Genomic DNA, 23864 nt, shown 5'->3' on the forward strand with positions numbered 1-23864 from the left:
TTTCTTCCTTGTCACCACTTATCTGCCCCCCAGTCTCTAAGCTGCCAGCCTGTTTCCAGCCCCAAGCTCCCAGGTTTCTGCCTCTCTCTCTCTCTCCCCTGGCTATCTCCTCCTTGCCACCACTTATCTGCCCCCCCGCCCCAATATCTCAGCTGTCTGCCTCAGTTTTCAACCCCAATCTATTTTAAGTAACCCCAAGCCTCAGTTCCTCAGCCAGCTTCTCTCTAGTCCACCAGTTCTAATCTCAGTTCTGGCAACTTCCACTCCCTACACTTTAACTCTCTCTCTCTCGCCTTAACCTTCCCCCAAGTATCCCAGGTACCCCAACCACACACATATATACCGTGCCATCCAAGTTAGGAACTTACCTATGTGTAGGTGGGTTGTATGTGTGTGAACTGGTGAGTTAAAGTGTGCGTGTGTATATATGTCTTGTGTGTATGATATATAAATTAGTGATCTGAGTGTGCGGGTATGGGCAATTGATTTTTGTCTAACTTTTGGGGTGTATAGTGTATGTGCTTGAATTGGTGATAGGTATAGTTTGGATGTGTATGTGCCTGAGTTGGTAGAGTGTGTGTGTGTGTGTGTATGCATCCAGTTGATTTGCGTGTTTGTATATGTGCAATTGTGTCACACCCTCCTGTCTAACAGCACAATACTGAGATCTTGAGAGTTGGCCTGACCCCACAGGGCAACACTGATGCCGAGCCTCAGGCTTTGTGACACTCAGAGCCAGAGACGAAGAGCCCAGCCCCAGCTTGCAGCTGCAGCCCGCCCTACCCCATGCAGATCTGGGGGGCATGCACCCCCTGTGCCTCCTGAGTTGCAGGTAGCAGTAGGAGCCACACCCACCCCTCCCCCCACAAGCCACTTGGGGCTCAGTCCCGTGCCCTGCCCAGAGCACCTGCCCTTCCCTCAATCCTTGCCCCACTCACTCCCTCCCTCACTGCTGCCTGCGCACCCCTCTGTACCCCTGCTGCAGCCACTGGAAGTCTATGGCCAGGCTGCCTTGTGGCCCAACCACTGCCCTGCGTTTGCGGGGGACTACGCCCTGTTAGTCCCTCTTCCATTGCCTATGGTGGGAACAACACCTGCCTTGACACACTGCAGCATTATATACTGTATTTGAGGTCAGCACCCTGAAATGGCAACATAGGGCAGGGCTGCAGTTTCCAGGTCCCCCTGGCACTCTGGCCAACTGCAGACCTGCCCTATTTCTGAGAGGGGAGCCAGGGGAGGGGCACAGCCACACTCACCTGGCAGCACGTCCTCCAACCTTGAGATTTTCCCACCATCCTCATCATCACAGGCCCAGAGCTCCACCTCTCCTCGCTGGATGCGGCAGATTAAGTCAGGTGTGGGACCTTGATATCCTGTTTAGGGTGGTAATTAAAGAGGGTTTGTGACTTGGTAATGGATGCAGAATAACCCACCGGGATTTGGGGAATAGATCCAACGAGCTCAAGGTTTTTACTATGGTCTTGATGGACAAGGGAGGATGGGCATTTAGGATGGATGAGAAGGCGCTGCAGAGAGAAGCCTTCATTAAATGATGCTCCTGGTCACCCAGGCAGTGGTGGGATGGTCACAGGAAACAAACTACCGAACACTCCTGGAATAGAAAGGGCATTAAACTGACAGAGTCATCATGGACAGGTGTGGAGACTCAATGATCTGTGATGTACTAGACAGCAGAAAGATAAAGCTTTTACTGTTTTCAAGGTACCAAAATGAAGAGACAGTGGACGCCTTTACGGATGGAAAACATTTATCTTATCGGTGGAATTCCAGGCAAAGGAGTGGAAATGAGCATCTTCTCAGGAAAGAGCTGAAGTGAGGACTCATGGCAGTGAAAAGAATCTGTGATAGATGGTTGACAAGGAGACTTTTTTCCTGGGAGAGGCCAATTCAGCATCACCAGGACACAGGAAAGGATTATTTTATAATAACTGTAGCAACAACTGAGCAATCATGCTATCCAGTGGTAGGATCAACCCAGGAATGGAGATAAGTGCACAGGTTGGCAAATACTGCAGCGTTTAACACAACTGTGAGTCATGAATCTGGGCAAAAGAAGGCAGAAAGACACACAATGCACAGCATGTGAAAGCCCGTAATGTAGAAATGGTCTACATGGTCTTTGTTGAGCTAGAGAAATCATTTGACCACTTCCTTACAGAATCCTCTGGGGGAAATGGAGGGGAAAGAAAGCATCAGAAAAGACAACTAACCTAGTAAAAAGTGAAGTACCTTGACACTGCACACACGCCAAAACAAGCCCCCGTATTAGAGATCCTCTGGAAATGAAAACTGGTTTTCACTAGGCCCTGCACCTAGCCCATTTCTTCTTATCACAGTGATGGGTGTGTGATCTGCAAAGGGATTTTAGGAGGAGGACAAGAAAACATTTGAGAATAGCAGACTGAGCTTGAGAGCACAGGTTTTAATGTAAATAAAGCAAAGCCAAAGTCTGAGCTATGGAAATGAAGACGTTAGGAAGGACTGTGGACAGAAGCTTCCAGTGACCCCACGATAGAAATACCTGGGATCCATCACATGTACATATATCCTAAAAGGAGATGTAGAAACGCATCATCCATTTGTTGTAGCACCAGAGGCTGATAAGACTTCTGTTAACTTCTGCTGGGTTATAACCAAAGGAGGAGAAAGGGGATTTAGACATCACAGAACTGGCCATGCTAGGATTGATAAATGTGTTTGGACAGGACACACTAGGCAAGAGAGGGAGGAAATCAGAACCATTCCCCAGAAACAGCTCTTAATATATTTATGTACAATGAGTTGGAGACAATATGAACACGCTGAGAAGGCAAAAGGAGATCATGTTGCCCAGAAACTGATGCATATGGAAGCAACAGGAGTTACAACAATGGGGAAGACTCAAGTGAAGGTGGCTGGATCAAATGAAGGAGCGTAAATCAATATGAAATGTGAGACAGGCCTGATCACTGACAGCAGTGGGGAAGAAGGGGATGTAAACCTCCAGCCTCAAAAGTGCATGAGGACGAGACTTGTTGAAACACAGGGAGAAGACAATGAACTTCAGAGCTCATATAGGAGAAGCAAGAACCAGAGCTTTACCCAGGGAAACGAGGGCTTGGTAATTCTTCAGCATCTGGTCCCGGTAAAGCACCTTGTCTTCATCTTCCAGGAGCTCCCACTCCTTCCGTGTGAAATACACTGCCACCTCCTCAAACACCTTCGGGAGCTGCAGTCACAAGCATTACACCATCAGTGCCTCCTGTTCCAGCTGCTTCCAGCCCCCACAGCCCTATTTGCAATCACTCTGTACTACAGCTAATTGCAGGCTTAGCCACGACAGGTAGAGGTGCAAAATTCCCCAGGATTCAGCTGATGTGATGTGGATGCAGCTGTAGACAGAGGAGTTTGTGTGTCAGCCTTAGCCCAGCTCATCACGCTCTATTTGCTTGTCCCCTTGAGGCAGCCTGGGCAGCACTTTTAGGGGCAGGGAGCCCCGGCTCCACGCACACTGACCAGGCCTTCCCATGCCAGTGCTCCTGGCTCTCTGCCCTTGGGAGGGAGCTCCTGCAAATGCCGCTTGGTGTGTTTGCAGCCCTCATCACCATAGGCTTGTCTCTTCAGGACTCCCCGCTCCCAAACTTTTTACAGCACCCCAGGGCTCTGCCCCAGCTGTACTCCCTCCCCTAACTGGACCTGGTGCCCTGCTCACCTCCACGGTCTCCCCCTGGTTTGGAGGCCTGCCCTGATCCTTCTCCACTTGGCCCGGCTCATGTGTCAGGGAGTCCTTCTCCTCCAGTCTCCCTGGGAAAGCCCTCTGTAGCTCCACGATTACAGGTCCCTCCTCAGGAGGCTGCTGCTGGGCTCTCGTCACGGTTGCAGAACCTGTGGGGTGGGGAAGAGAGCGCACAGGTTAGTCCTGGTGCTGATGGCACAGGGAAAGCCCTGCTCGTCTCCTGGACTGGCTTGGGATTAAGGCAGATGGAGGCTTCAGTGTGTGGAAGCGGGGGGAGGACGACTCAAAGCTGCACAGCTCTTGCTAACAGACCTCCTTGGGCATTAGGTTGGAGATGAACTTCAAAAACTGTTCCAGCGTCAGGTGGTGATCACACCACGTCAGAGCCTGCAGGGACATTGCTCCCTGGGAAAGAAGCTCAAGGGATGTTGGGGCCGTGTCAGCCTCCACATGTTAAGGGAGAGGGAGGGGAAAGATAAGGTCAGTCTTCTCCAGGGCATGTGAAATGCTTCCAAAGGCACCGGAGAACAAGAACAGCTGATCTGTTGGAGCACTGACCCCACCAAAATGTTGTGGCTGAGAGTTTTCTCCACCAAGGGACGGTGCCTCCTGTTGCTGGAAAGGGGAGAGTCAGCGCTTCTTACCTGCTCCTGAGGAACGGCCTTGTCTGGGGCACGGGCCAGATGAGCTTTCACCTGCTGACTGCTCCCAGGTCTCCTCCGTTTTGGGGGAATCTGCAGGATAGAGGCCTGGTTTAGTTGTACACGAGCCAGCATAAGCCACTGGGGTGTGTCATTTCCCCGACACCTGCACCAGCCCCTTTTTGGGCACAGAGGGCTCATGGGGGCATGAGAGAGGGGCGATTTGAACATTGATCGTCAGAGCATCATTTAGATCATGGATTGTTACCACAGCAGCACGACAGTGCCCAAGCAAGACACAGCCTCTCTCTGCTGGGAGCTGCACACATGCCGTGAGAAAGGTCAGGGAGCTGCCCACCCACAGAGATCAGAGCTGGGTCCCAGCTCAGCCACCTGGTTACGAATATTGGAGCCCTGCCATGGGCAGAGGCAGACGTTCGAGCCTCTCCCCCTGCATGCAGGACAGCCACTCCAGCACCCAGACCCATGCCCAGGCCTCCAGCCTGCACCTCACCTGACTCCTGGTGGGGTGGGGGCTCCTCTTTGGGGACACTGGGTTGCTTGTCGCAAGGCCCCGGGGTTTCCCTCTCTCCTGACTCCTCCAGAGGGTTGTCCACATGATTGGTCTCTGGTTGCTCCGGCCAGGAATCACCAGGTTCTTGCAACGCCTCCATGTGCTGCATCTTGTCCAAGATCATCTCCTCGACCTTCACACGCACTGTGACCTGGGGATGAGAAATAATGTCACTGGAGAGCCAGGATCTAGGAGAGACGGGGCTGGGAGAGAACATCTCCCAAGCACATGGAGACAGGGACAGCAGCTTCCATGATCAGGATGAAACATTCTCACCTGAAGCTCACCCTTTTTCTTCCCCAGCTGAAACCCCTCAGCCATGGCCACGGCCTCCGCGCAGGTCTCCATGCTGCACCCCCACTCCCAGCTCTGCATCTCCTGGGGCAGGATGGCCAGGAATTGCTCCAGCACCAGCACCTCCACGATCTGCTCCTTGCTGCGGCGCTGGGGCTCCAGCCAGCGCTGGCAGAGCTCCCGCAGGCGACTGCAAACCTCCCGCGGCCCCTTGCCTTCCAGGTAGCGGAGGCCCCGGAAGCACTGACGCCAGGTCTCTGGGGTGGGGAGGTCGTCCCCCGGTGCCAGCTGTGGAGTGTCTGAGGGAATCTCGGCCTCGGATGGGGGCTGCATGGTCTGCATCACCTTCTGCCCCCGGATCTCCTGGCTCCTCCGACCACTTCAGGGACGACCCCTGGTCCCACCCTGGATGACACGAGGGACTTATCTTGCCCCCTCAGCTCCTGCCTGGAGCCCTCCGGAGTACTGCTCCTCCAGCTACACCTCTGGCTGCACCAGGGCTGCAAAGGGAAGGGCCACCGTCTCCCCCAGCTGGGCTCTTGCTCTCCCTGCACTCACGCACGGATCTGCCGACAGCCTCCGGTCTCCGAGGCCGCCTGTGGGAAAGGAGACAGCACAGACTTCACCACGTGATGGGAGAACAGGACCGTGACCCTGTCCTGTCCTTGACACCCCCCAACCTCAGGGGCATCCTCGCTTCCCCTCCTGCCCACACAGCTGGCTCCAGAAGTGCCCCAACTGCAGCTCCCCGCCACCCCCCAGCCTCTGCCAGGCCCTGCAGCACCCGCCTGGGCAGCATCTCCAGTGTCTCCCACCTGCCCCAGACACCTGGCCCCACAGAACTCCTCCACCATGGTCCCTCAAGTGCTCCCACAGCCTCCCCTCCCCTCCACCACCGCATCTGCCCCACCAGCCCTTCGCACAATGCCCTGCACGTGGCCCTGGGCCCCTTCCCCAACTCCCACCGATGTGACTTCATCTCCCCTCCCACCCCAACCTGTGGGGGGGAAACGTGCCAGGGTCCAGAGTTCCTGTGCCACTCTCAGCACAAAGCCCCCTTGAGCCCTCCCCATCTTGGGGACATAGCAGCTGCCCCCCCAGCCCTACCAATGCCCCTCACTCCCAACCCGCACTCCCCTGTCCCTGGTGCCCCTCACTCCCGACCTGCAGCCCGTGCTCCCTGGCAGCTGCCACCTTCCCCTTCTGCTTCCCCTGATGCCCCCCAGGCAGGTGCATTTGCTGCGCAGCTGCTGGAGCTGGGGACAAGCCTGTCTGTGCTCAAGGGAGGACACGGGCCAGTGCCCGTCTGCAAATTACCAGCCTCCCTTGCTAAGGCAGGTTGCAATGGGCGCTTGGTGCAAATAAAGACAAAGGGAAGTGGGGGGGTAGAGGCTGCAGGGCTGAGGCCTGAGCCAGACCTGCGAGCTGCAGAGTGCACAGGGGGCTCTGGGCTTATTGCTTGGATGAGGGTCAGGGGGAGGCAGTGATGTCCTTGGCCTGGTGCTGTGCCACTCAGTTCCTGCAGGAGCTCTGGGGCTGAGCCTGGGGCAAGCAGCTGAGGGTGGCACTGGGGGAGTTGGGAGATGAGGCAGGGGCTGCGGGACCATGCCAGGCAAGGGCTCTGATAGCAGTGATGCACGGGCAGGTGGGTGCTGCAGGAGATGGGCCAGGAGGGGCCATATGAGGCTGAGCCTGTTAGCACATGGCCGTGGCCTGGGGGATGCACATGACACTGGGCGGCAGGGAGGAGGGTGCAGGAGCCATAGTGGCCTGCACATTGATGGAGCCAAGGGCAATGCAGGCCCCAGGGAGGGTGTTGGGGAGCCAGCCCCCTCCCCATCACCCGTGTCAGGGCAGGCTGCAGGCTGGCAAAGTGGGTTGTGGTCCAGCCTCTCCCATCACATCTTTGTATCTCCCCCTCTCCCCTTGCTCAGGGTGCCCCTGTCACAGGTCTGTTCAAACCAGTGAAAAGTCCCATCACCCAGTTTCTGGCTGGGGCTCGGGGTGAATGAGAGCCAAGCTTTGGGTGGCACAATGCAATGCCCAGGCTTGGTAACAAGAGCCTGCCGGAGGTGGGGACGTGCACTTTGGGGTGACCCAAAAAGGATTTGGCCTTATAATCCCTTCCAAAACCCAGCTGCCTCTTGGGAGTAACATTATGACACAGGCTTCAGGGGCTCTCAGTTGTCAGGGTGGCAGCATTGGGTCCAGCAAGCTTTTTAGGGAGAGTCCCACAATGGCAGATTTGTGTGGCTTAGGGTGCCCCAAAGTGGGTTATGTCCTGTAATCCTAGCCCAAAATAAGACCCTTATTTGGCACAATGCACTCAGCATGCAGGTATTGAGGGGTGGGTGGCAGGGAGCACCCAAAAACCGAGCATCGGGACCTGTCTCGGCTTCTTCTGGAGAGGCTCTGGGGGGGCGGGAGACCCAGAACAGATGTGCCCCATAATCCCAGCCAGATCCCGGGTCTTTTTTCAGGGCCAAGTATATGATTCTACATTTTTATGAGCCCATATACATTTTAATAGCACCTCCAAGACAGACCAGTCCTCCCGCCGAACAAGTGAGACTCATTCAAAAAGAAGTCACAAGGTTATTTTCTTAAACACTATAATGCAGGGAAAGTGAGGGCTGTTTTATACACAGGAAGGGTGGAGGGGAGGAAATCAGCTGAGAGGACAAGTATCGAGGATATGAAAGTGTGCTCCAGGATGGGTTATTAACCTCTTGGACTAGCCCGTACAGGACAATCATGGAGCCAAAGGGCTTTGGCACGAGCAGAGAGGCCTCGGTATTCCCAAAAGGAGATCATTAGAGTCTCCGAACACCTTACTGCGCATAAAGGTATTTATTTGGCTGTCTGTATTTGCACACATTGAGGTGTGGACAATGTATGAAGCAGATTCTTCAGGGCATACCCCCAGGGGTACACGTACCACAGGTTGAGAAACGGGGTACGTGTGTACCCCAGCACACTCCCCCTCTCACCCTCTTTTCCCCCCAAAACTATGGCAAAAAATTTGGTGTGCCGCACATTAAAATTCCCCAGTAATAATTTGGCATGCCTGGGTTCAGCCCTCCTAGCTTTGGGCAACATCACCTCTAGGCCAGGTACATACTTCATTTGTGCACCACGGGTGTAAAAGGTGGCAATCCTACCCACACCAGACCAGACATCTGTCCTATCACGGCCTTATACACACAGCCCTTCTTCCAACATACAGCACACATTAGTCTGTAAATACAAAACCCCTGGAAAACTGAGTGCGGGGGTACTTATTGACATTTTCAGAAGTTAGGGGGTGCTTGCTACTTAAAAGGTTGAGAAACACGGCTTCAGGGAAGGTGTCTGTCTATCATGGATAAAGTTAAAACAAGATAAAGAAAGGAAGGCAACAGCGAATGAGCCTATCCGCTGGTTAGAAGGCTGTCGGTAACATCTGATCCTATTTTAGAGATCATCTGGATATGCCAGGAGCACAGCCGACGGGTTTTCGGTGCACAGCCTTTGCTCCACCCGCAGAACAATTGAAGGATGTCGCCAGCAAAGATCATTGCTACATGCACCTAAAAAAAAAGCAGCCCCCAGGGCAGTCACAGGCTCGCAGCAACATAAATGAACTTTTGTGCAGTGAAACATGCAGGCAGATGTCGTCTGGCTGGGGAGTGAATCAAGGCCGTAGCAAAAGCCTGGCTGGCCTGCACTGCAGGTCCCGCGTGTAATGATTTGGGTCCCGCAGCGAATACCGACACGGAGGAATGAGGAAGAGAACAGACCTTTAAGGACAGCACAGGAAGGGCTCCTCCAGCACAGACCATATGGCTGCCTCCATCTTTATTCTCCTCTCCTCCAGGGATCCTGTGCAAATTCCTCAACGATGATAAGACGTTTCCTTGTAAGGGACTGTCTCCAAAGTCTAACCCTCGTCACTATGTTTCCCCCCCTCCTTTTTTTTTTTTTTTTTTTAAATAACCACCAGTGTAACAACAAAAACTCCCCAACAACAACACATCAACCACGCGAGACAAAACCCCCAAACCATCCAGAACAAGGCCTGTGCGAAATTGCGCCCCATGTTTCCTTCCAAAGCTGTTTCAATACGTTTCGACCTTGAAACAGCAACATCGAAGCAAAACAAAAGGCTTCAAAATGAAATGAGGGCACTCAAAATGTTTCCAAGCCGGGCTTGCTGCAGCTAAACAGAAACTAAAGAGAGCGAGGGGGAAGAGGAGGGAAGGACTGCTCTTATACTGACATCTAGCTCCTGGTTCGATTCCCCCACTCTCTGATCGCTACCCCCACTCTCTGATCGCTTACCCCCACTCTCTGATCGCTTCCCCCCACCCTGATTGCTTCCCCCACTCTCTGATCACTTTCCCCCACTCTCTGATCGCATCCCCCCTCTCTGATTGCTTCCCCCCACCCTGATCGCTCCCCCCACTCTCTGATCGCTACCTCCACTCTCTGATCGCTTCCCCCCACCCTGATCGCTTCCCCCCACCCTGATCGCTCCCCCCACTCTCTGATCGCTACCCCCACTCTCTGATCGCTTCCCCCCACTCTCTGATCGCTTCCCCCCACCCTGATTGCTTCCCCCACTCTCTGATCACTTTCCCCCACTCTCTGATCGCTTCCCCCCACCCTGATCGCTTCCCCCCACTCTCTGATCGCTTCCCCCCACTCTCTGATCGCTTCCCCCCACTCTCTGATCGCTTCCCCCCACCCTGATCGCTTCCCCCCACTCTCTGATCGCTTCCCCCCACCCTGATCGCTTCCCCCCACCCTGATCGCTCCCCCCACTCTCTGATCGCTTCCCCCCACCCTGATCGCTCCCCCCACTCTCTGATCGCTCCCCCCACTCTCTGATCGCTTCCCCCCACTCTCTGATCGCTTCCCCCCACTCTCTGATCGCTTCCCCCCACTCTCTGATCGCTTCCCCCCACTCTCTGATCGCTTCCCCCCACTCTCTGATCGCTCCCCCCACTCTCTGATCGCTTCCCCCCACTCTCTGATCGCTCCCCCCACTCTCTGATCGCTCCCCCCACTCTCTGATCGCTTCCCCCCACTCTCTGATCGCTTCCCCCCACTCTCTGATCGCTTCCCCCCACTCTCTGATCGCTTCCCCCCACCCTGATCGCTTCCCCCCACTCTCTGATCGCTTCCCCCCACCCTGATCGCTTCCCCCCACCCTGATCGCTCCCCCCACTCTCTGATCGCTTCCCCCCACCCTGATCGCTCCCCCCACTCTCTGATCGCTACCCCCACTCTCTGATCGCTTCCCCCCACTCTCTGATCGCTACCCCCACTCTCTGATCGCTTCCCCCCACTCTCTGATCGCTTCCCCCCACCCTGATCGCTTCCCCCCACCCTGATCGCTCCCCCCACTCTCTGATCGCTACCTCCACTCTCTGATCGCTTCCCCCCACCCTGATCGCTTCCCCCCACCCTGATCGCTCCCCCCACTCTCTGATCGCTACCTCCACTCTCTGATCGCTTCCCCCCACCCTGATCGCTCCCCCCACTCTCTGATCGCTACCCCCACTCTCTGATCGCTTCCCCCCACTCTCTGATCGCTTCCCCCCACCCTGATCGCTCCCCCCACTCTCTGATCGCTACCCCCACTCTCTGATCGCTTCCCCCCACTCTCTGATCGCTTCCCCCCACCCTGATCGCTTCCCCCCACCCTGATCGCTCCCCCCACTCTCTGATCGCTACCTCCACTCTCTGATCGCTTCCCCCCACCCTGATCGCTCCCCCCACTCTCTGATCGCTACCCCCACTCTCTGATCGCTACCCCCACTCTCTGATCGCTGCCCCCACTCTCTGATCGCTTCCCCCCACCCTGATCGCTACCCCCACTCTCTGATCGCTTCCCCCCACCCTGATCGCTCCCCCCACTCTCTGATCGTTTCCCCCCACCCTGATCGCTTCCCCCCACTCTCTGATCGCTACCCCCACTCTCTGATCGCTTCCCCCCACCCTGATTGCTTCCCCCCACTCTCTGATTGCTTCCCCCCACCCTGATCGCTTCCCCCCACTCTCTGATCGCTTCCCCCCACCCTGATCGCTTCCCCCCACTCTCTGATCGCTCCCCCCACTCTCTGATCGCTTCCCCCCACCCTGATCGCTCCCCCCACTCTCTGATCGCTACCCCCACTCTCTGATCGCTTCCTCCCACTCTCTGATCGCTTCCCCCCACTCTCTGATCGCTACCCCCCACTCTCTGATCGCTTCCCCCCACCCTGATCGCTTCCCCCCACTCTCTGATTGCTACCCCCACTCTCTGATCGCTTCCCCCCACTCTCTGATCGCTTCCCCCCACTCTCTGATCGCTTCCCCCCACCCTGATCGCTTCCCCCCACCCTGATCGCTTCCCCCCACTCTCTGATCGCTCCCCCCACTCTCTGATCGCTTCCCCCCACCCTGATCGCTTCCCCCCACTCTCTGATCGCTTCCCCCCACTCTCTGATCGCTACCCCCACTCTCTGATCGCTTCCTCCCACTCTCTGATCGCTTCCCCCCACTCTCTGATCGCTACCCCCACTTTCTGATCGCTTCCCCCCACTCTCTGATCGCTACCCCCACTCTCTGATCGCTTCCCCCCACTCTCTGATCGCTACCCCCCACTCTCTGATCGCTACCTCCACTCTCTGATCGCTTCCCCCCACCCTGATCGCTTCCCCCCACTCTCTGATCGCTACCCCCACTCTCTGATCGCTTCCCCCCACTCTCTGATCGCTTCCCCCCACTCTCTGATCGCTTCCCCCCACTCTCTGATCGCTTCCCCCCACTCTCTGATCGCTTCCCCCCACCCTGATCGCTCCCCCCACTCTCTGATCGCTTCCCCCCACCCTGATCACTTCCCCCCACTCTCTGATCGCTTCCCCCCACCCTGATCGCTCCCCCCACTCTCTGATCGCTCCCCCCACTCTCTGATCGCTTCCCCCCACCCTGATCGCTCCCCCCACTCTCTGATCGCTTCCCCCCACCCTGATCACTTCCCCCCACTCTCTGATCGCTTCCCCCCACTCTCTGATCGCTTCCCCCCACCCTGATCGCTCCCCCCACTCTCTGATCGCTTCCCCCCACTCTCTGATCGCTTCCCCCCACTCTCTGATCGCTTCCCCCCACCCTGATCGCTTCCCCCCACTCTCTGATCGCTTCCCCCCACTCTCTGATCGCTTCCCCCCACCCTGATCGCTCCCCCCACTCTCTGATCGCTTCCCCCCACTCTCTGATCGCTTCCCCCCACCCTGATCGCTTCCCCCCACTCTCTGATCGCTCCCCCCACTCTCTGATCGCTCCCCCCACTCTCTGATCGCTACCCCCACTCTCTGATCGCTTCCCCCCACTCTCTGATCGCTACCCCCACTCTCTGATCGCTTCCCCCCACTCTCTGATCGCTACCCCCACTTTCTGATCGCTTCCCCCCACTCTCTGATCGCTACCCCCACTCTCTGATCGCTTCCCCCCACCCTGATCGCTTCCCCCCACTCTCTGATCGCTTCCCCCCACTCTCTGATCGCTTCCCCCCACCCTGATCGCTTCCCCCCACTCTCTGATCGCTTCCTCCCACTCTCTGATCGCTTCCCCCCACCCTGATCGCTTCCCCCCACTCTCTGATCGCTTCCCCCCACTCTCTGATCGCTACCCCCACTCTCTGATCGCTACCCCCACTCTCTGATCGCTTCCTCCCACTCTCTGATCACTACCCCCACTCTCTGATCGCTTCCTCCCACTCTCTGATCGCTACCCCCCACTCTCTGATCGCTACCCCCACTCTCTGATCGCTTCCCCCCACTCTCTGATTGCTACCCCCACTCTCTGATCGCTTCCTCCCACTCTCTGATCGCTACCCCCCACTCTCTGATCGCTACCCCCACTCTCTGATCGCTTCCTCCCACTCTCTGATCGCTTCCTCCCACTCTCTGATCGCTTTCCCCCACTCTCTGATCGCTTTCCCCCACTCTCTGATCGCTACCCCCCACCCTGATCGCTTCCTCCCACTCTCTGATTGCTTACCCCCACTCTCTGATCGCTTCCCCCCACTCTCTGATCGCTACCCCCACTCTCTGATAGCTTCCCCCCACTCTCTGATCGCTACCCCCACTCTCTGATCGCTTCCTCCCACTCTCTGATCGCTTTCCCCCACTCTCTGATCGCTTTCCCCCACCCTGATCGCTACCCCCCACCCTGATCGCTTCCTCCCACTCTCTGATTGCTTACCCCCACTCTCTGATCACTTCCTCCCACCCTTATCGCTACCCCCACTCTCTGATCACTTCCTCCCACTCTCTGATCGCTTCCCCCCACTCTCTGATCGCTTCCCCAGCTCTTCCCGGGAGCGCAGGCCCTCATTCTGCATGCAGAGGTTTAGCAGGCTGCTGCTGAAACTGCAGCGGCAGCCTGTTGAAACGCAGCATGCAGATCTGAGGGGCTGTGCCCCCCAGGAAGAGCTGGGGGAATTGAACAGGGGACTTTGGGATGGCCCTGGCTGCGAGGCTGTGCCAGACTCCTCCTGGGGGTGCAGGCCCCCAGATCTGTGCACGGGATGACAGCAGGCTGCCGCTGCCAGCTGGGACTGGCACTGGGCGCAGCCAATGCCGAGCGGCGGGAAGCCTGGTGCTGCCACTGGCCCCAGCCGGCAGTGGCAGCATGCTGTCATCCCGCGCACGGATCCAGGGGCCCACACCCCCCGGGAGGAGGCTGGCACAGCCCCGCAGCCAGGGCCATCCTTGGAGGGGAGCGAATCAGGGCGACTGCCCCAGGCTCTGCACTTTGGGGGGCCCGCAGAGCTGGGGCCACAGCAACTTTGCACCGCCACCAGCTTAGCGTCCAGCTGCTCGCTACCCCTCCCCACCCCTGCTGCCAATGCCGCCACTGCCACCAGCAGCAGCAACTTCTTCACATCAAGGGCACATGGGACCCACATGGGCTGATTTGCCTTGCACCCTGCACCCTGCTTGGGTCAGCTCTGCCCGCAGCCCTCCCGGAGGGGCACAGGCCCCCAGATCTGCACACGGGATGACAGCAGGCTGCCACTGCTGGCTGGGGCTGGTGGCAGCACCAGGCTTCCCGGCACACAGCCTGGTGTCATCCCGTGTGCAGATCTGGGGGCCTGCACCCCCCGGGAGGAGTCTGGCACAGCCCTGCAGCCGTCCCAGGGGTGCAGGCCCCTAGATCTGCATGCGGGATGACAGCAGGCTGCTGCTGATGGCAAGTGATACGAGTTTTGCTTTGAACGGTTAGGTGCAGGGGTTTCTGGGAAACTGCACCTCAATCTCCTTGAAACGTGGCAGGCCTCATGCCCTCAGAACGGGCTACCGTCCCTGCAATTTTCATCTGAATCAGGCAGGAAATCACAAAGTTATAGGCATTTTCATGTTTCCCCATTATATCCTATGGGTGAAACGCTGACACGCGTTGAAACAGCGAAACCGTTTTCTTCTTTTATTTGTTGTAGCCTCCTGTCTGCGCTCGGAAGTGAACTATCAACTCGACATAGGCTTGAATCTCTGTCTTGGAGGTCTTTTCCACTTGTCCAGTGGCGGCTATTGCCCTGGACAGCGCATCTGCTGTAAACAGAAACTTGCCAGATGTGTCGTTCGCAGCGAAGTCATACTTCTGCAGCTTAAATCATCATTCTTCGAACCATCGGTCTTAATCATCGTTCTTTGAATCCTTAAGGTGCAGTTGTTCGGAAGCTTGCAAAACAGTGCTATCACGGGCTTGTGGTCTGTTTCTACACTCACTTTCTACCCGTAAATATACTGACTGAATCTCTAGCATGCAAACAAAATTCCTAACAACTCTTTCTCAAACGGTGCATACCTGCTTTCTGCCTCAGTTAGTGATTTAGATGCATACGCAATGGGTTGCCATCGGTTGTTAAAATTCTGCAGTAGCACAGCACCGGATCCCAACTGCGAAGCATCTGGTGATATCTGTACTAGTTTCCCAGGGGTATTGAATTTTAAGCTAGGTTCTTGTCTTAATTGTTGCTTCAATGCCTTTCATGCCTCCTCCTGTTATGGACTCCAGCACCATTTATTTGTACTCTCACGAAGCATCCTTAGAGGTGCTGCTGTTGTAGACAGGTTTGGTAGGGACCTTCCAAGATAATTTACCATTCCTAAAAAGCATCGCAAGTCTTTTTTGAGTGGGGGAGTGGCATCATTTCAATAGCCCGAATTTTTTTCTCGTCCGCTTTCTCCCCTTCTCTACAAATAATGTCTCCTACAAATGTCAGTTCTGTAGCTCCAAAAACACATTTCTGTCTGTTGCATTTCAAATTTGCAGCCCTAGTTGCTTCCAACACCTCTTGGAGTCCGCGATTATGCTCTTCCTTGGTGGAGCCCCAGATGATGATATCATCCATAGAAGGTGTCTATGCCTGGAATATGCTCATAAATCATATGTATAGTTTTGTGATACACCTCTGGCGCTGTAGCTATACCGAAAGGTAAATGCAGAAATCAATACCCTCCCAATGGAGTATTGAATGTGCATATTTTGAATTTTCCTCTGTGAACTTCAGCTGTCAGAATACAGAAGAAGCATCAAATTTACTGAAGAACTGTGCATTCGCAAACTGAGCCATCATCTCTTCTCTGGTGGGCAACTTAAAATGTTCTCTCTTTATGGCCTTATTGAGATCCCTTGGATCCAAGCATACCCACAGCTGGCCATTATTCTTCTCCACAATAACTAGGGAGTTCACCCACTCTGTTGGCTCCTCAATTTTCTGTATGACCTGGGCTTCCTCCATCCTTTGAGCTCTGCCTTTAGTTTATCACGGAGGGCAAAAGACACCTCTCTGCATGGGTGTATAACTGGGCGGACCTGTTTCTTTATCTGCATTGTTTTTTCCCCTGGTAAGCAACCTAGGCCTTGAAACAAATCTTGCTATTCCAAGATAAGGTCTTCATACCCTGATCCAGAGTATACTAATGCAAGCACCTGTTTAACCGAACTGAGCTTTTCAGAAGCTTGTAGGCCTAAAATAGGTGTCAGCTCCTTAGGTACTACAATGAATGCAAGATTGTACACCACATTTTTATGTTTGATGCAGGCTAGGCACTTTCCCCTGACGGATATCTTCGTTCCTGAATAGGCAGTTATGGTTATTATTGTAGGCCTCAGTTTTTTATAATTTTGCTCTGGTAAAAATGTTCACCTGAGCCCCTGTATCCAGTCTGAATGGTATCATTAACCCATGCACTTCCAGTGGCAGGATCCAGTCCTTCTCAGTAGCTCTGCTTGATTTTACTGTATTTATATAATACTGTCCTTCTGGACTACCTTCATCCGTATGCACCTGGACGTTATGGGCTTGCACTTTGCAACATCTGGCCATGATTATTCTTACCACAATTAAAACAGGGCTTTCCTAATGCAGCACGTGGTTTGGAGCCATGCTGCATTGCACACCAGCTGCATGCTTGCCTGTGCTCCATCTCCATCTGTCCCTTGGTAGTAGCTGTGGTAACCTCCATTTGAAGTGGCCTTTTCTGTCCATCTTTACTACATATTGCATGGACACCGCCCTCAGCTGCATTCAGCTCTTTGGCCTGAGCAATTTCAGCTGCTCTAGAAATCAGTATAGTTTTTTTCTAGGGATAGGTCTCCTTTGTGGAGCAGCCTCTCTCTTAATCCATTGTCTATAATGCCACAAATGATTCTAGCCCTGATCAGAGAATCTGTCACATCCCCAAAAACACAGGCTCTTGCTGAGCCTTTTAAACTCTGTGATATAGTGCTCTATGCTTTTATCTGGTGTTTGCATGCACATAAAACATTTATGCCTTTCAAAAGTCTCATTGCATTTTGGCACACGATATTCTTCAGATTTATTCATGATCTCATTTAACTTCATGTTTTGGCTTGGAGCAAACGTAAAATTGTTGTACTTCTTCCCTTACCGCATGCAGGAAAATGGATGATTTAACTTTATCAGTTCTCTTCTGCTCCTATAGCAGCTAAACACAACTCAAACCTTTGTCTAAATGGTCTCCAGTGCTCAGCTATATTGCCTGACAACGAAAGGCAAGAAGGGGCTTGCAACGCATCCACATCTCTCTGAGCTGATGACACTTCTGCCTTGCAGAGAGGGCCTGTACTCGCAAAGGCCTTTGTTCCTTGCTGAGTGTAGCTCCGAGGCCCTGAATTACCAGCTTTCTGCTAGGGATAACACTGCAGATCCATCCAATCTTCCCCATTCACCACTCCTGACACCATCTAATAATTTAGGTCCTGCAGTGAATCAGGACAACTAGAAATGAGGAAGAGAACAGACCTTTAATGATACTACAGGATGGGTTCCTCCATCTGGATTTCTCCAACTCCCCAGGGATCAGTGTTCAAATTCCTCCCACGATAGGAGGGGTGTAGGTTGTAGCTGTGTTGGTCTAAAGGACACAGGCAGACAAGGTTCTTTGCATGAATCTGATCTCTTTTATTAGATCAACTTAAATATTTGGGGGGAAAAAAAAGTCCTTGTAAGGGACTGTCTCCAAAGTCTAACCCTTATGACTAACCATTCATAAAGCAAGCAATGAGAGAACTGAAGCAGGTATCAACTTGACCTTTGGTTTCCCCTTGGGCATTTATGCCTGAAGAGGAGGAGCAAACTTAAGTGGAAGATTAGACCCTGTTTTATCTTTCCTCTCCACCAAAACAGCAATTGAGTTACTAGCCAGCCTTTCCCTTCTAAGCTTTCTCAGATCTAACAATAATTTAGCTCTTTCCCCCCCAGTGTACTTCACATGTGTTGAGAATCATTTTTATGGGTTGATTGGTAGCAGATTGGAGTCATTTTACACAAACTCGAGAGCTCCAATTAACTGGTTACTGTTTTTACAATAAAGAAAAAAAAAAGAGTCCAATAACAGCCCTCAGCCGTCCCTTATCCTGACAATAGCTACCACTGCAGCAATTCAGACTTGTGCCAGCATTGGGCAGAGCCTAAAACGCTCAGTCTGATACCAGCTGAGAGGCTCGGATATTATACTTTACTTATTGTATTCTGCAAAGCTTTTGGAGGTTCAATCTGCATGACAGGTGCTGTGTATTACACATAAAACCAAGTAAGAATTAATAGCTCTGAATTTTAATTAGGAAGCTCTTTATATCTCTTATGTTCCTTGGAGACTGGAGAATAGGTTAAAGCACATATAAATGGATTTTAAAAAACTAGCTGGAGCAAATAAATTTGCTGCTGTAGGAGTCCATATAGTTAAGTGACTGTAACAAAAACAGACTGAGTTGGAAGAAAAGAGGTTGCTGTTTTTCCAGGAGTACGTGCTGTGGTTCTAACAAATTGCATCCCCCAGGTTGTGTTTGCTCTAGGCACAGGCAATGAATATTGAAATGCGTTTGTTATGCCGTTTGCAGCTTTCAGTTCATTTTGAGGGTGTTGGTAAGTAGCATCAGATTGACAGCCTGGGAAACCAAGGGCTTCCCTATATCCAAAGCCAAGTGGCTATGCCAGCCTCGCCACTGTGCCCAAGCAACACGTCCTGGGGTGGACCTGAAAGGACAGTCAGGTTGCCTGAACTCTGTTTTTGGCTTCTCTGCCAAGTCACCCTACCTATGCATACCTTTTAGTATCGAGTTGTGATTTTAGTTGCAGCCATGGAGGAGTTAGACTGTGACCCAATGATTATTGGTGAAGATTGAATTAAATGTAATTTTTCCATTAGCTTTTGGTGAGGCACAACGAGAACAAAGCTCTAACATAGTTAATCTTGCAGCTAAATGATCCTCAGGATGATGTCTAGCTACGGAAGATTAGACATTAGAAGGAAATATGAGATACAGCTATCATAAGAAAGCCCTGATAGCAAAGGACATCTGCGTCAAGGCACCAGAGGAAAATAAGAACTGGCATTAATATAGTCTCACGCGGAGCCTTCATTAGAAGGTATGCACTAGAAAAACACTGCCGACACCCAGCCTCCAGTCAAGCAAACCTTTACTAAATGTTCAGTGACAGTGCAAATGTCTCCCAGTTCCAGGTGGCACCAATATGGTTAGTTAGGGTTGCTGCTCCTCTTTCAAGCAAGGTCCTTTGGGTGAAGATGATATCTTTTATTAGACCTACTTAAATAGTTGGAACTTTTTTTCTTAGCAGAGTTTTGGGTTTAAAAACCCTTCGTCAGGCTGAGGAAGCATCTGCAGCTGGTGCGTGCTCTTCCTGGAGGGAATAAATAGTAAAGAGGTCAGAGGCTGGGCTGCAGCAAGACAGGCAGTCAGTGAAGATGTACATTGAGGAGTCAATGGGTGAGACAGGCTGGGGGGTGTGGGATGGATGTAACGGGTAAGTAGTGGAGAGATACCTGGGGAGTCAGATGTCAGACAGGTGATAATGTGTCATCAATCCAATATCTATATTTAGTCCATGATCTTTTGTACCCAGGAGGTTGATGAAGTTCATAGGGTCATCTGTGAAAGATGTTTTGTAAATCCCCTTTGAGGATTAGAACTGAGAGATTGGAGAGAGAGTGGTTTTCTTGTGAGAAATGTGCCCCCACCGGTAGTTGTGTTAGGTATCCAGGCTGTAGCCGAGTTGGTCTAGAGGAAAAAGCAATCAGAGCTCATGGACAGAGGTGATTATCTTTTATTAGACCAACATGATTTTTGCAAAGAAGTGTCTTTAAGTGCAAGCTTTTGGGCACAAACACCCTTCATCAGGCATCTTTAAATAATAAAAGGATATCACTGTCCACGAGCCCTGATTGCTTTTTCCTCCAGACCAATACAGCTATAACCTGAATACCTGACACATGGAAGATATCAAATTTTAGCTGATTTTTAAAAATGAAATCTTGATATTTTCCCAAACAGGAAACAACTTTGACCACCTGAAACCTGAGATCCTGCTCCTGCCTCTGTCAAAGGTAATTTGCATCATCACAACCTCACAGGAGCTGAGACTTCATACCAGCTCTGAACTGCCTGCCCAGAGGTTTTTTCCATCTATTGACCCCTCTGTGAAATCCTATGAAATATGAACTTTCATTTCTACCCAGGACAACTTTTACTATCTTTTCTCTGATGCCTGATGAAGGGTGTTTGTGCCTGGAAGCTTGCAATTAAAGATTATTTTTTGCAAAAATCTTGTTGGTCTAATAAGAGATATCACCTCTGTCTACCAGCCCTGATTGCTTTTTCCCCCCCACCAGTAATTGGGTATTCTTGTCTTTAATAGGTTTCTGGCGCGCGTTTATTCTGGAGGAGCCTATGAACTTCACTTCATCCACCTCCTGGATACAAAAAAAAAATAAATCATGGACTAAATACAGACATTAGATTTATGACACACTATAACCTGCCAGGCATTTGACTCCCCAGGTACCTCTCCACTATTTACCTGCTACATTCATCTGCCCCGCCAGCCTGTCTCTCACCCACAGACTCCTCAATGTACATCTTCACTGACTGCCTGTCTTGCTGCAGCCCAGCCTCTGGCCTCTTTACTATTTATTCCACCCAGGAAGAGTGCACACCAACTGCAGATGCTTCCTCAGCCCAACCCAAAAGCTTGCTAAGAAAATTTTTTCCAACTATTTAAGTTGGTCTAATAAGAGATATCAGCTTCACCTGAAGAACCTTGTCTGCTTATGCCCTTAGACCAACACGGCTACAACCCACACCCCTGCTCCTCTTTCAAGAACTTACTGAGGTTCAGATCCCGGGTGTCACTACCGAGGAGAGGGGAACGGCATCTTTCATTATCATCTTAAACATGGCCGCATAAAGACCTTCTTCCTCTTTTAGAGTGGAGTTGGGCTTTGGGGTCTCTTGTCCTACTAGTTTTGCATTATTTGTTCCCATAGGGGCCTCGTGCTTATAAAAACCCCCCATAGGCAGACACATTCCCTGCATACCCTTACAGGCCAACGCTAGACAACGTGCAGGCAATGTGGAGCAGTGACCAAGAGAAGGTGGGAGAGTAAGAACAGAGGTGCCAATGCAGCTCTCCACAGCAGCACTTTCCCTTGCAATGAACTGAGGACATACCGCGATCTTGCCCTGGGTGAGCTTTTGGCCATAAAGCGTGCAACCTGCTAACTGCAGTTTAATACGAGGATGCCATTCCTGTTATTGTCAATGCTCAGACAGCCATAGTCTAAAACTTAGCAACCCTGTGGCCTTGCCAAATGATAGGTTTTTACAATACTATATATATAGCATTGTAAAAACATATATAGGCAGCTAGTTCTTTCTAATTAGCTTCTAAAACCTGCAGCTTTATTAGCTCAAAACATCTTGATCCAAATTACCGAATTTGCTCTGTTACACTGGACTGTCAGAGCTTAATAGTAACCCCATCATGAATTGTGTTTACCCCCAAAATGTGATTTCCCCCCCCCCCCCGTCATTCTCCCCTCCAGTGAAAGATCTACATGTGCAAGCTTCAAATGGCTTCAGTTCATCAGAAACATTGTGAATGCTGCAGCAGGAAAATTGTTTACTTTAGCTGAAAAAAAGTAAGAGAGAAGAGAATTTGATGCCAAGGAAACCGAGAAAAAAACCAAACCATTAGAGCACATGGGGCTTCATTTCTTCCCTCCGGTGGAATAACACAGACATTGTAATAATGAAGCAGTTTCATCATATTTGTGGAAGGAAATGAAAGTTTATTGCTTCTCAGTGTTTCTAGAGAGGTGCAGGACATAAGCAGCGAGTCTGTGGTCTGTCAGCGTTTGTGGCAAAGAAGGGTGGAAAAAAGAAGCGATACTATTAGAAAAGCAAAAAAAGGGCCAGTCATTAAGACCTTAGATAATGTTTATAGTGCTGCAGCAGGAGCTCAGCTGAGACAGGAGAGGCAGGGGCTGGGACCCTGCTTGGTAAACATCCGCGCCGATGAGCAAATTGGGCAAGTATTTGCAAGCCGGGTTTGAGAAGGGGCTCTTGCAATATGCTCCAGTTGGGACAGGATTGTGCCATCCTCACTCTCGTCTTAGGGCCTTGTCACACAGGACACTTCACACGTGCAGATGCACCCGTTGTGCGACTGCTCAGAAAACTTCCTAAGCTTTCTTGCTTGCTTGCTTTCTAATGCTTGCTTACTACAACCTAAATAAAACTTGGGCTATTCGTGCACTGGAAGAAACTTCGGGGCTTATTGCTCCAGAGTTTATTGCTCCCAGGCACTGCGTATGCACCTACACCCGGGAGCGCAGCATGTCAAGTCCCAGGGGGTCATTCTGCCAGCCTGGGGCTGCTCCCCCCAGTTCAACATGCTCCAGAGGGGCTGCTGGCTGGGGCACGATGGTGCTTCGGTGTGGGGCTAGCCAGCAGTAATGCTTCCTACTATCTAAATTAAACAGTTGTTTGTTAGACTTAGCCTCAGCACCACAGCAGAGCTGTCGCAATGCTCGGGTGGTGGGGTGGATCAATATACCCCGATTGTTGGTCCCAGCTCTCCCACTGTAGCGGGGTCATAAATGGGCTCTGGCAGAGTGGAGGGGTGGTTTGTGCGTGCACCTCACCGGAAGCTCCCAATCGTGTTAGCTCCACGTGTTAGGTAATACCATCTGGAGATGCTCCTGGCTGGAAACAAAATGCTAACTTTGCTATGCTATGGTGGCACTTAGTGCTTGAATGCTTGTGTTTTAAGTGCAGTTAAGACTGGGATTTGAGACTGACTTCAGGGAATCAGTGGGAGTTTTGCTTATCGAACTGAACAGGAGTAAAAAACAACAACAACAAAAAAGAAACCAAAAAATAATAATAAAAAATAAATAAATCAAGGTTTTACTCCATGATGAGTTGCATTACTGATGGTGGGATCAGCTACTGCTCAGTGGCAGTAATGGGCGCAATCTGGACTCAAATAAACCTGCTCTTTCTTCTCTCTCTTTTTTTTTTTAGAGCTAAATTAATGGTGAAGTGGGCAATCCTGCCCCTTTTTGCTCTGGTTTAAATCTGAATTAAATGCCTTTGACTTCAATGCAATTGCCCCACACTTACAGCTGGGCAAGCGAAAGGAGAATTTGACTCAAAGCTTTTAGAGCTAAGAGCTTGCAGCCCAGACAATGATTATAGGTTGAAATCAATACAAAAGGGAGGGATTTGTCTTTCCTTGAGTACATCAGGCAGCGGCCTCAATTACTTCACTTCTAAAGCAGAGAGATAACCAGCCCTGCTAAGTGGGCTTTGTAAATTAAAATGGGAATGATTGAAGAGCTGCAGATGGCCATTTTGCATATGAAATGGTTGAAAAGGTTGACCAGTGGGTGAGAGCAGAGTGTGATAGAGGAGGAGAAGGGAATGTGAAAGTCACGGAGAGCAGAGTGCCTCTCTTGGCAGCCACGCGGCAATATTGCTATAACATGCTCTTGGAAATTGTTCAGTGGGAGTGAAACAGGTGCACGCTGATTATAGGCACGAACAGGATGTGTACTGGCCAGAGGGAGGAAGAAATGGAGATGGGTAGAGCTGGTCGAAGCCCAGGATATACAGGTATTAGAGCCTGCTTCAAAACTTGTCCCTTCCAATTTTGGTTCCCAAGTCTTTTCAACAAGCCTCATAAAGGAGCAGTTGCCTATGCTAAAGAAGTCTGATCACTCCATGCACCAAGACTCAATAAGAGTTAGATGGCACATCC

At 51.9% G+C, this 23864-nt stretch overlaps 1 protein-coding gene across 1 annotated transcript in view; it reads right to left on the reverse strand.

Annotated features, from left to right (window-relative positions):
* LOC102574454 (zinc finger protein 708) overlaps positions 1–9412 on the reverse strand; it is a 17190-nt gene extending 7778 nt beyond the window's left edge. The window contains exons 1-7 of the mRNA XM_019480529.2: positions 9028–9412; positions 5231–5844; positions 4895–5105; positions 4384–4473; positions 3716–3888; positions 3106–3232; positions 1260–1376 (exon numbers count right to left, since the gene is read on the reverse strand). Coding sequence (XP_019336074.2) covers positions 1260–1376; positions 3106–3232; positions 3716–3888; positions 4384–4473; positions 4895–5105; positions 5231–5590 — 1078 coding nt within the window. The 5' untranslated portion in view covers positions 5591–5844; positions 9028–9412. The remainder of the gene's footprint in view (positions 1–1259; positions 1377–3105; positions 3233–3715; positions 3889–4383; positions 4474–4894; positions 5106–5230; positions 5845–9027) is intronic.
* Positions 9413–23864: the final 14452 nt, after the last annotated feature.

This window comes from Alligator mississippiensis, chromosome 4, assembly GCF_030867095.1.
Source record: "Alligator mississippiensis isolate rAllMis1 chromosome 4, rAllMis1, whole genome shotgun sequence".
Taxonomy (NCBI): Eukaryota; Metazoa; Chordata; order Crocodylia; family Alligatoridae; genus Alligator; species Alligator mississippiensis.